Genomic DNA, 13,681 nt, shown 5'->3' with positions numbered 1-13,681 from the left:
GTGTGTGAGAGTCGGCTAAATGAGCTCGAGTGTGTGTGTGTGTGTGTTTTTTGTGAGATTTGAAAAGCCAATAGTCTCATCTCAACCAGGTTTATTTGTTTTAGGCTGAAAGATGTTTCATTGAGAGAAATCCTACAGCAAATGAGAGCTTCACGCAGGTTTTTAGAAGCTTGAGGGAGTGTGAGTTTGTGAAAGGTGCTTTCATTTATTTATCCGATGACCCTCTCTGGACAGACTCCTTGTCCTCTACCTGCAGGAGTCTGATGAGAAGAGTCAAGTCATCAGGGAGATTTAGCTCACCTGGACTGATTGCTTTCTATATAAACTTCTTAAGACTTCTGGTTGTGTTTAGGTTCATTTACCTTCTTAATTATGTACAACTCTCATGTCTCCTCTCCTTTGTCCAGCCTTGAGCCGGTTTGAGCCAAGAGACATTAGGTGTCAGAGGTCTCTCCACGATATGATGAAAAGAAAACTTGAAATTATATCATTTTATTTGCTTTGAGCCAACCCATCTATCCAATTTTCTGCTGTTTATCTGGTCCGGGTCATGGTGGGAGCAGGCTAAGTAAAGTATCCAAAGATATAAGTCTTCATTACTTTTCTCCACCTCCTCCTTGGTGATTTTCCCAAACCCGACGGGACATCTTATCTCCTCAGCATGTTCTGGGTTTGCCCTCAGGCCTTGTCCCAGCTGGACTAAAGCCTCCATATTGTAGGAAATAACATCCCAGGGCTCAACTGGCTCTTCTTTTTTTCCCCAATGTGACGACGCAGCATTTATACATCAAGATGTGGATGTCTGAGCTTTAGGACACCCTGCAAAGGAAACTCATTTCTGTGGCTTGAAGGGGTTTGCTGTAATGCTTGGCTCCTTCTTTACCTTCCTTCCTTTCCTTTCTGGGGTCATAGTAATCTTTCTATCCATGTTCATTAAGCCAATCAGCACCTGTAGATGCTGTTTTTTAAATATCGCTGCAATTTTGCCATTCACTCCTATTAGTGTGCAATCATGCTATACATTTCCAATTGATCTCTCCTTATTGAACTGGCTTAAAAAAAAAAAGGTCCACCAATCGGTGCACAGCAGCCATTCCCGCAATCAACCAATCGCCCTTCGGCTCTGGTCCATTTGCATTTTGACACACACAAAAAAGAATCTTTAAAACAAATTGCGACTACAATCGTAACACAGGTCAATCATTTGTTATGTCGTGTTAGACTGAATAAAGACGCACGTTTTTAGACCTTGTAGCAATTTAGGTTTGACTCAATCAGCGACCTATCTGGTTGTTGCGTCTGACAAACAACGATCTGCCGTCAAACACCTCAAAATCTAACGTGACTCAGAGGAAGTCTCTCCAGGCGAACACCTCACCCAGTAAAAACCCCCAATGGCAGAATTTACAGCCCCTGCAGTTCTGACAGCGCGCCCCTCTTCCTGTGGATGCTCAGCTGACTGGAGCTCAATCAAGCGGTCAGACAGTCGCAGCACCGCCGGCGTTGCACCTCGGGCTCGTTCAATAAACCTTGACCTACTTCTTTTCTAGGTCAAGTTACTGGATTCAGTTTTTCTTTCTTTCTTTCTTAAAATCTCGGCTCTTGACATGGGTTTGTTGTCTATTAGTGTCCACAGAGACTCATCAGGCATGTTTGAATGTGTTTTTATTGACATTTTAGTGAGGATAATGTAAATATTAAAGATAGTAGGGTTGATTAGCGTAATGTGCATTTATCTCTTTTTCTATTCAATTATTTTAAAGCTAACTAGTATATGCGTACTGTATAAGCTTTATTGTTTCACATTACACATACAAGCTACTACTTTTTAAACCAATCTAACAAAGAAAGCAAAAAATGATAGCCCTACTAAATAAAATGACCAAATATGGGTATGTACATTTCAGAATATTTTGGCAGATAAGGTTGCTTTGTATAAATCAAAGTATTTCTAAGCCTTAACAACTAGTGTCCCAGATTATAAAATCCACAAATTCTGAAACTATTGGGCACAATAACACTAATATATATGCCATTTTTCTTTTGAGTACAATATCTCAAAATTGTCTTCTGATTTAATAAGAAAACATTTTTTGGGATTTCATAATGATATAATAAGGTGTTGATCTAATGTACTGGATTCATATGTAAATATGGTACACATCATGTCAGAATTGTCCCACATTACTAATCCACCCTATAATTCACTTTATTTGTGTTTTTAAGCAGAAACAGACAAAGCAAACTACCAAGAATAAATCCTTCATTATATATATCACCTGCGTTGAAGCTGCCTGTGTTCATGGCCTCGATTCATCCGACACCCCAGTTTGCGTAACTCTTACTCACATACGCTTTAGTGATGTAAGCTTTTTATAGAGTCACAGAAAAACAACAATTTTATGTTGTTTATTCTTGATCTTGAAAGCTTACCCCTGTCATTTACCCCGAACTCAACCCCCCCCTCCCCACCACCACCACACCACCACCCCTCCCCTTCCCCATCGGATCCTGGAAACATTATGAATCCCTGTGTGTGGATTAAAATATCCATGTGTGTCATCACCCGGGATGACTAATATGTTTTGCAGGTACACAGCTCTTTCATCTGTCAGCAGCGCTACGCTCCCACTCACACTTTATTGTCTTTTGTGTGTGCATTAATTTTTGTATTTCTATAAATGGAAATAAAGGCCTTCGAGAGATATAAAGCTTTACCCTTTGCTGAAAAACTGGTGGCACATTTTCTTTAATTCTTATTATTATTTACAGTCAGGTTGGTTCTGTAGTAAATGATCTGCTTTTTAAACATATACTGTATGAGTAGGGTATTAAATCTCCTGGAGGCAGCAGTAAATATCTCTCATTTTTAAGAATTCGGGCTAGTAGAAACATGAAGAGACGCAGTGAAGTGAAGTATTTCAAAACTCCAGTCTGCTCTTATCAGGACTTCACCTTCGAGCCTTCAGGGTCAATTAACCTGCTTAGAAACTCTGTCGAACCGATCCTCAGCGGTTCCCAACTCGGAGCCCTGCAGGCTTCCATACTGGAGGCAGGTTAATTACATTCACCTGGCGTCCCAGGTGTAAATTAGTCCCCGATTAGACAGCAGGAGTGAAACCCTGAAGATTCAAGGAACGGAGAGGAGGAGGAGGAAGAGGAGGAAGAGGAGGAGGAGGAGGAGGAGGAGGAGGAGGAGGAGGAAGAAGAGGAATCATGACCCTTCTGGCTCGTGACCCATTAAAACAAAGTGTTGCCTGTTCGCTGCCTCTGGCAAAGACTGCTGGTTGAAATCATTGTAATTTTTGTGATGGTCCCGGCCTGAGAGGAGGCAGAGAAACTCAAAACTGCTTAAAGCACACGTTCACAGTTTTTAGATCAGCTGTGTTAAACCCTGTATTTAAAGTGTATTTAAAAGTTGATCTGAAGCTAATATGAAGCTTCAGCCGTCCAAATGAGTCAAATCAATATGTTTCAACGTTACAGCGTTTTTAGTGCCAAAGTTCCTCTTTTTGTTACTATACTTCCACCACAGCTCAACAGGGAAACACAAAGAGGGAAGTTGATGCTTAAAAGACTGTAAATGTGTCAGATATCCACTTAATATGACTAACTCAGACTGCTGAAGCTTCATATAAGCTCCACATCAACTTTTAAATGCATTTTTACTCTAGCACACTGTAGATTTTAGCCCCCATTACTTACATTAAAAGCACATTTGAAGGGTATCTTTTAATAGCCAGTATGAACCGGAGGAATAATTTTACCGTTCATATGGACACATGACTGTTATTTTAAGACACACTTGAAAAATGGTGAGCCTATCCTTTCACATTTTAAAAGAAAAGACACAAAAATGACAGAAAAGATCATAAAATAGACACCCCCCCCCCCCCCCCCCCCCCCCACAGGAGAGATGAGCACTATAATAGGCGATAAACATGACAATAAAAGTGTTCATTAAGTCATTTTGTTGTTCAATAAAAGGCAATACCACACATTTGTTTCTGCAGTCGTCATATTGATGATGGTAGTTGTTGCAGCTATTGTATGAGGCAAACACACAAAGGCATGAAGGCTTTTTGCACAACAAACACGCAAAGAGAGAGTAGCTTGTGGAAAGAGTGTAGTGATGGTCTCTGCCTCAGGGACATTAGTGAACTTCCCAAACACCAGCAGAGGTCAGAGAGAGAGAAAGGGAGAGGGAGAGAGAAAGAGAGAGAGAGAGAGAGAGAGAGAGAGAGAGAGAGAGAGAGAGAGAGAGAGAGAGAGAGAGAGAGAGAGAGATCATCTCCATTTGGTCTCTGATTCCGCCCGTTAAATATTTAATGGTGAAGAGATAGAGAGTCAAACCCAAGCTTTGAGGATCCTTTCCATCTCTGTTCCTGCCTTTTCTCGCTCTTCCTCCATCGTCTTCAACCTCTCATCCATCCTCCCATTTGCTCGTTATTGCTTCCCCCTCCTCTATTTTCTTCCTGCTGAATTTTTGATCATTTACCTCCCTTGTTGACCTCTCGCCTCTCCTCCGTGTTTCATGCTCAAACTTGAGTTACGGCACGTCTGATGATTTTTATTCATCGCTGTCAATAACCCTCGAAGCTAAAATGCACTTCTTAACACTCAATTTTAACAGGATTTTTTTAGGCTGTGCCCCCAAAATCTTACTAATATAAAGTTGCTTCACACTTGTGTTTCTCCAATTTTGATGCTTAATAACATGTGGTAACAAATGAGGTACAAACATACCAGTTTTCTGTGGATTCATTTTGAGCAGGAGATGCAGCGTCTGTAAATCAGCCTGCCAAAAAAAAAAGCTGTTTTTTTACATTAACATCTTGCCTTGCAGTACTTTTTTTCACCTCTCAACCGGGGAGATGTTGTGCCTGGAATTTTAACAAGCTTACTCTCTATTTATCTCCAAGACTTCTACCCTTTGAGATGTCTATATATTATGTGAAATGATTTCAGCTGAAGATAAGACACCGAATGCCAAATTCTGACTGTAAATGAAGGCTGAAACTTATCATTTCCAATTGAGATTTTTACCAAAAAAGCTGCAGATTTTCTTAGAGCTCGGAGCTGTTTCTCATCTTCTGTCTTGTTACTTGATGTTTTCTGTGATAAAATCTCAGACTTGGCTTTAAATGACCTCTAATTCTAACATTATTTATGAATCTATCTCCCTGTAAAGGACTTGAAAGACATTGGCAAAGCTTTATCACCTCTTAACACAAGTCTCTGCCACAGCCTGCCCATGTAGCTGACACAAATAATACCATTTCCAATATATATATAAAGAGGAGGGGGTAAGCTGGTGAATCAGAGCAGAGATCAAACAGAAATTTCTTGTGACAGGTTAATCAATCATCTCGCCGCCTCCATCCCTGGAGGGATAAAACTGCTTTGTCACTTTGCCTCTGCGCTATGTGTTTAACCTTAACCTAAAGATAAACCTGTCTGCTCCTGACTGTAAATAATTATTAAATGAATCTCTTATGGGAGCAACCAACTTCTTTACTTTAGGCCATTTGGTCCCCAGAAGTGTGGAAATGCAAGGAGGCAAACACGAGGAGACAAATATCCTCAGGCTGGTTTGTCTTTTGCCGTCTACTCCATCTTCATTTGTATTTTATTTTTTATATTTTTTTCCATTTCCCTCCCTCCTGTTATCTTCATTATTTTTAGATGGGATAGCTGCTACAGTATGGGTGTGCATGTGTGTGTTGGTGGAGTTTGTGCCTTGAGGGTTTTCTCTGTGACACCTATCAGTTTGCATCCCAGTCACTTGGCAGCAGGAAAGGCCAGCGGGTTACCGATCTGCTCGATTGTCTCGCTTCATTCTCCTCTGAAGGGATTTGATGATGGAGCCTCGGCCCGGTTCATTCTCCGATGGCACACCGGGGCTATAATCCCATAATTTATTTCCAAGGGGTATTCTAATACTAGATATCACTGTAAGAGCTTTTAGTCCCTGAAGTGATACTGTAGGAACGGTAGAGTGACATCATTGGAGGTAAAAATACCACAAAATGCAAGACGAGGGGCACACTGTAAGTCCCTTTGGGGATATTACAATTCAATGCAAATACAAATCTCCTCTTTTCTGCAGCCTAATAGAAAATAATCAGTGTGTTCTTTTAGGATAAGCAAGATAAAAGTTCCTTAAATAGGTAAAGTTTAAAATTTGCAACTATAAAACACTTTCGTTAATATTCAGTTGTGTAAAGGCAAGCAAAGCATAATTTATCTGCCAATTAATCCACATACATGCTTTTATAGTTTAATGAATGACTAGACTAATGACTGATTTCAAGTTTTAAATTGCTTTCATTCTTTGGCGCAGCTTTAATTAATTGGGTGTTCGTAATGTGATTGTATGTTTGTTATAGACTTTGCTGTGTGAAGTTCTTATTCCCTGTGGATGGAGTGTTTTTTTGTTTGTTTGCTGTGCTCAGGGTTTGTAGTGGTTTTAGAGTTTCAGCACCATGGACAGCTCTGCAGATGCTCACTTGTGATTTTCAGAACCACGGACAGTGCTCAAGGTACAGACATGGACTTTCATTTTTAAGTTAATTACATATGGGAGCATTTTAGAGCAGTAAATACAACCTGAACTTCTTCTTTTAGTTTGAAATTTCATGATGTTTCCCATAGTGACCCAAAATATACAAAAATCTAAATATTTCAACTTTTTTTTCAGTTTTTGTGCAGCTGATACACACATTATAGAAGGTGCTCAGGGTTAAATTTGACCTGTACTCATTCATAAAGTCAGTAAATAAAGCATAACATTCAATAACAGTTATGTTCTCCTGTTTAAGGGAACATCAGACCAACATACAGACTCATTGTGAATGTTTGTACCTTCATAAACAGTGTGAACACCTGAATAAATCACTCTCTCTGCTCTCTGAAAGCATCATGAAGGATTAATCACCTGCTTATTAATGATTAATAGCATGTCTATGAATAAAAAATTGTACTTCAGAAATTAAGTATAGAGACTAATTATGAATTGAGAGCATGAATGGTTGGATAATAAACAGTATTTAGTAGTTAGGTCAATCTCCTGTATAGATAGAACTACTTGAGCAATGAGTTATCAATACTGGGCTGGCATAGAAAATAAACAATTTCATCTTTTTATTATACTTATATACAGTATATACTAGTTTTGAATGGCTCTGCAAGAAATCAGGATATTATAATTACACTGTCAGACAAATTAATAATTTAATAGTTCGTTTTCATTTTTAGTTTGTGCATCGTACTGGTGGAGAATAATGTACACGAGCAGCTCACTCAGAGTACATACTGACTGATTTGAGTGCTCCTCCTACTTTGGTTTGATTTAAACATCACACTTAAGCACCTCTATAAATTCAGAAGTGTGTCCTGAATCGCAATTTACGGCTCACTGTAGCCTGGCCTATTGACTGTTTGTTGTTTATGAGGTAGTGAGTCAGTGATTGAGGGGGTGACACAGACAGAGAAATCTGTTTTTCACATCTCTGATAAGCGCTCGTTGTCACAACGATATCGCTCTTCAAACGCTGCCACAGCTGCGAGAGAGAGAGAGAGAGAGAGATAGAGAGAGAGAGAGAGGGAGAGAGAGAGAGAGAGAGAGAGAGAGAGAGAGAGAGAGAGAGAGAGAGAGAGAGATTGAATTTACAGCACCATGGACAGCGCTGCTTTCATATAGTCAGATGAACAAACATCTATGACCGAAAAAGTAAAAACACATGACCTCCACACCGGAAGTTTGCCTTAGTAAAACAATAAAAGCCTCTAACATAAACTACTTCACTTGAATCTTAATTATTAGGTAAAAGAAAAGAAATGAAACAAATACAAGAAAATCTTAAGAAAAATAAAAAATAAGATAAAACAATGAATAAATACAGTTAATATATTATAATATTATATATTTTTTTAGCCAACTTCATTCTAACTTAATACCACAAGTTTTACACATATTTTTGTAAATACCTGTTATCCTCCAGGGTCAAAATTGACCAAGGAAGACAAGAGGGTAAAAAAAACACGTTTCCAATTAATAGTTTGCACCCTGGCACCATAAAATATACATTTTTACTCTGCTATATTTAAAGCTGGATTCTCTTTGGTTTCCTCCTACAAAGCAAAAGCATGCAGGTAAGGTGTAATTAATTGCCTGAAGGTGTGAATATGAGTGTGAATGGTTGTGTCTCTATACTATATGTCAGCCCTGTGACTGACTGTCCAAGGTGTACAACACCTCCCACTTAATATCAGCTGAGATTGGCTCCAGCTCCCTTGAGACCCTCAACAGGAGAAGACAATGGATGGATGGATGCTGTATTTAAAGCTGCAACCAGAGCAATGGAAGCAATTAAAACAATGAGTTAATATAACTCTAGGGTTATAACTCTTAACACTTCATACTCAGCTCGCATCGTGAACATCATTTACTTTGAAGGCATCACCCAGAAGTCCTCGCTGTCACTATTGTAGCGAGCTTGCTTCCTTGCTGCTGCTGCTTGCTGCTAAATTGACTCGCAGACACAGGTTTGGATGTTATTACCGGGAGCGCCGCTGGAAGAAAGAGCTCCAGCTCCTGCACCATGACAGCCTCCAAAGATCCGACTAAGAAGAAGCCGAAAGAGGGTCAGCAGGATGAGGTACACACACTCACACACACAGAGAAAGAGACACACACTCTCTCAATTATAATCATTTTAGCTGCTCGGAGAGAAATGTGGAGTGTGTGTAGCCTGTAGTTCTTTTGGATGGAGTAGATGGGAAAACTATGGTAAAAGATGCGCTTCTGTGTTCATGGCTTATTGGAAGAATATTAAAAGGAGATTATCGATATATAAAAACACAATAAAGTGCAGTAAGGTCATAGTAGCAGTAAAATTGCGCCTCATATAATGGTTTTATTTCAGATTTGTGCAACTTCATGTTGCATGCATTCAACACTGATTGAGATTTAATTTAAAGGGTTGAGAGTGTAGACTTATCCATGCTTTATGAACGCAATTAACGTGCAAACTGTATGTGAACATGAGGGAAATGACTCAATCTTTATGACACAGACTACAGACTATAAGTGCATGTGTGTGGATTTCTAGTTTCAGAGGGTAAATCTTTGTTATTATGTTTTATTATGTGAGCTGTCACTGCAAACAGCTTTTAGTGGGAGTGTCAGCAGGTGTCACTTTATGGATCCAAAGTTGTGTTTTTAGTTTTCAATAAGAGATTTTTGCTCAGTTTCTTCTTATTCCAGATGTTGCTCTATGTGTGCGTGTGTGTGTGTGTGTGTGTGTGTGTGTGTGTGATGAGCTGGTGTGAGCAGTAAAAGGTGTAGCTTTAATATTCTGTCATGTGTTAAATAATAGAGTCTCAGATAAAGTCATTATCACAAGAGGAGGAATTATCGCCTTCTTCCCCCTTCTCTCTCTTCTGCTCTTCTTCATCGACATAATGTGGATATCAACAGCAGATGATTTGCACATTACGCAACTAATAGTAGTATTAAAGTGATGTGATTCTGAGAAGAAATTGGATAAAAGTCAGAAAAAGAGGGGTCAGATTGGTGCAGTTTTATGTTGATCCTCTGGTTTGTCCTCAGGCTGTACAGTAACGCGCTCTTGTACATTTTTGCTGCTTGCATGCTCACATCACCCCCCCCCCCTCCCCCCTTCCCTCCACCAAGTAAACAATGAATTTAGATGCAGTCACGAGAGTTAAGCTTTACTGTACATACTCAAAAAGTATCATTAACATTAATATCTCTTAAATATAAGATCACAATAAAGATGATACAGTTATGACACTTTAATTAAAACAATTATATAGCTTATTAGGAGTATTAGCGAGTAAAGAAAAGCTTTAAAGTCACACAGTGAATCAGTTTCTAACTTAAAATGATATTATGGTACCAGAAACTCAAACTCTATGTATTTAATTTAGTCTGTAGTCTTTGTTTGCAGATAATCTACCACTCTGTGTTTTCTGGTTAGGGCTAAAAAAGCCACACTACAGTATGAGCATTTAACTGAAATATCTCAACTACTATAAAATGGATTGCAGTGAAATGTGGTGCAGATATTCATGATGCCTTTAGGATGAATCCTGCTGAATTTGGTGCCATCATGAGGCTGACATGCTTGTTTTTAGAGAAATATCTTAACAACTATGACACAGATTGTTCTGACAGATTTCCATTAAAGCAAGAAGATGAATTTTAATGACTCTGGTGTGATGAAAACATGACAGCGAGTCCAGCAGTTCATGTAACTTTCTGTCATTACTTGTATTAGTTGGGTTATTTGGTTGGTCCAGACTGTGTGCTGAAAGTTTTATCACTCTTTTTTTTAAGCTAAATAATTGGCCAGTCATCCAGCAGCTACTGTTTGTTCTGTTCTTTCAGATCTAATTCCTCATAGTCCTGGTTTGTTAGGGGGCTTCACACTTCACTCCTATTTAGTACAATTGCTTCATGTTTGGATTTGAATATATTTTTAGGATGTTTAGGTGGAAAGTCCTCTTTTCTTTGTCTAAAAAATAGTTATAGCCAGGCTAGAGTTGCATTTTTATATTCCTAGATATGTTCAGTACAGCTGTATATATTCTCTCAGTAGAACACAGTGAAAAGTTGTTTGGATTCCCTCGATGTTTCTCCTCTGAAAATCATGATCTTGGACTCTAGATTCAGTCTGGCGCTCTCTGTTTGTGTGTCTCTCTCTCGCTCACATAAACACACACACTCGTAAACACAAACACACACACACACTCGTAAACACAAACACACACACACACTCGTAAACACAAACACACACACACGTCCTTGAATTCCTCGCTTGCTTTACTTTCCACTGAAGTGCGTCTGATCAACAGACTGTTGCAATGGACTGTCTCTCTCTCTCTCTCTCTCACACACTCTCACACACACACACACACACACACACACACACACACACACACACACACACACACACACACACACACACACACACACACACGCACAAACACACAGAGAGAGAGAGAACATGTAGAGAATTAGCTCAGAGATGTTGAACTAATACTCAGAGAGCAGTTGATGGCCCAGTGGTGTGCAAAGAGTGTATGTATGTGTGTGTGTGTGTGCGTGTGTGTGTGTGAGTGTGTGCGTGTGTGTGTGTGTGTGTGTGTGCGTGTGTGCGTGTGAGTGTGTGTGTGTGTGTGTGTGTGTGTGAGAGAGAGAAAGAGAGAGAATCAGTTCTTACCGCTTCATTAATTAAACAGTTTCCACCTCGCCGACAGTACAAGTGATACAGATTGTTCTGGACACATTTGTGGCTCTGATCCTCATTGTGTGACAGATTTATTCAAAATGGTTTAATGATTATAATCCTTCAATTATACTTAAATCACTCCTGCATTCAAGTAGATTTACTGTAACAAGTTAAAATGTTATTATGCTGCCATCCAAACTACAACTCTATTCCATTTAAGTTTTGTAATGTATATTTTGTAATAAATCTCTCGATTCTGGGGCTGAAATAGTCAATTTATCAGCGGATCATCAGGGAATTAAATGCTTTTCTTTGTCTTTTGTTTGGACCTTGTGTGAAGTAGTTATGGCCAAAGGTTATGACAGATGGCACAGCAGCTGCAGGTGTAATCGCTGTGGCGTTGTTGCCGCAGTAAGTCATGTGTGGCCTCTCGCACCAGATGATAAGAGGAAGGGGTGACATTCAGCTCGTCAGACATTTCCTTTAATGGCAATATCTTAAAAAAAAAGGAATAAAGAAGCCCTGAATCTCAACACTGAGTCAAGTCTGAAGTCACTGTGTCCGACTGAAACTTGACTCCTTAATCGGTGTGACTCTGACTAACTACTAACAATTTTTGACCACCAATACCTTGTGAAAACTCAAAGCATGATCAATAACACCCAACGAAATGAATCCTGACTGAAGACCAAACAGCTGTTAGACATCAAGATTCATTAATTCAACCGTTTTTCTAACAACAGGTCACACACCGATAGAGGCTAAAAGTTTGAACAGAGGAAACCAGCGTTGCTCAATCTGACAGGTCTGACATGTGAAAGAGGCTTAACGACGTCTTCCTTCATGTTTCTCTCTTTCTTTCTCTCAAGCTCTGAAGAAAGGTGAATTAGATGCCATCTGACAGCTACCTATTACCCCACAGTGTCACTGCTGGAAACGTCTCAGGAGAGAAACCACGCCGCTTTTCTTTTTTAAAATCCCTCATTTGCATAATTTTCCTTCTCTTTTTTTTTCTTTCTTTCTTTCTTTTTAAGCGTTAGCAACAGGTAGCTTTCATCACGCTAGCCTGAAGTGAGAATGAAAAGATCAGTGGGGAGAAAAATGATGTAACCCCGGTCGTATCTCGGCAGACAGGTCAGCGATGTCATCACATGAAAAGTTGCTTTTTTTTCTTTTTATATAGTCTGAAAGTTTTTAAAGCGAAACTTCTGAATTGCTGCAGATGTGAGATTAAAGTTGAAAAGGTAAAAATCTAAAGCTCAGATGACATTTTTCATGTCACAGCCAGTGGATGGTTTTTTTTTTTTCTTCCTTCTGCTTCTTCTCCGGGAGAAAAAGCTGATGGCCTGTTTTTTTTTTTTTTGGTGGATAATCGCAGCAGCTCTGTCCAGACAGGATGAGTGAAAGCTGCCTGAGAGTGTCTCTCCTTTCAAGGTCCAACTCATGTGAAGACTGCAAAATCTTTTTTAAAAAAATCTGTCCGGCTGCTGCACACTAAATGCTAACACGTCTACTTGAATCATCAGTTGAGTGAATTTCAATCTGTATATTCTACATTTGATATCTTCTATCACATAAAAAAACACTGAATACTGAGCTGTATTCTAAACATGATGGATGATAATGGAAGAACATGGATTGTTTTTCATTTTCTGATGTCAGCTACCACTTGTTGAAGAACTAGTTAAAGTTTTCTGCCAGTTTTTAAATGAGAAAGTGTTCATATATTAGGTCAGTGCAGTGATGTGAAACAGAGCAGGAAGTGAGAATCTGCTATTTTAAATGAGAAATGAATGCTTTCATATAACGAACCAGCTGCCGTTTTTTTTTGCAGAATTGTGATCTGTTGACAAAGATGACGACTTAAACTTTTATTACTGACAAAAGGAAGAAAATTAAATCCTTCTTAATACAATCAAACTGTAATTCATTCACTTTAAGCTGCAAAGACAATGTTTTTTCTGTTGTAATCTGTTAGGAATTCTTTTTTTAGTCCAAATTTAACAGCAATAATTGAAGAAACCAGGTGTTTACACATCCTGCTTTATACTTTTGATGCTTTTTCATCATTCAGTCTGGGTCCCATTACTTCCACCTGAGGGAAATCTTGAGTTTAGTTTAGTATATTAGATTTGTTTATAAGGGACTGTGTACAAAAAAAAGCCCCAATAAAAAAACATTCATCTCACACAAAGAGAAGAGTTGTATTGTACCAGATTTAGCTGATTGTTAATTTCCATCTGCAGTCCCGGGGCAGGTAGACACTAAACGCTGAAGCAATTTATACAAATGCAAGTTCAACTCCCACACTCACACACACACACACACACACACACACACACACACACACACACACACACACACACACACACACACACACACACACACACACACACACACAATGATGCCTTTTAATTGTAAAG

General features: G+C 39.1%; 1 protein-coding gene across 1 annotated transcript in view; it reads left to right on the top strand.

Annotated features, from left to right (window-relative positions):
• Positions 1 to 8,603: 8,603 nt before the first annotated feature.
• Positions 8,604 to 13,681, top strand: part of LOC133976352 (inactive dipeptidyl peptidase 10-like) — a 47,707-nt gene continuing 42,629 nt past the window's right edge. Inside the window, 1 exon segment of the mRNA XM_062414548.1 lies at positions 8,604 to 8,660. Coding sequence (XP_062270532.1) covers positions 8,604 to 8,660 — 57 coding nt within the window.

Source organism: Scomber scombrus, chromosome 24 (assembly GCF_963691925.1).
Source record: "Scomber scombrus chromosome 24, fScoSco1.1, whole genome shotgun sequence".
NCBI lineage: Eukaryota > Metazoa > Chordata > Actinopteri > Scombriformes > Scombridae > Scomber > Scomber scombrus.
Note: the sequence above shows the minus strand (reverse complement) of the source record. Positions and strands in the feature narration are given on the sequence as shown.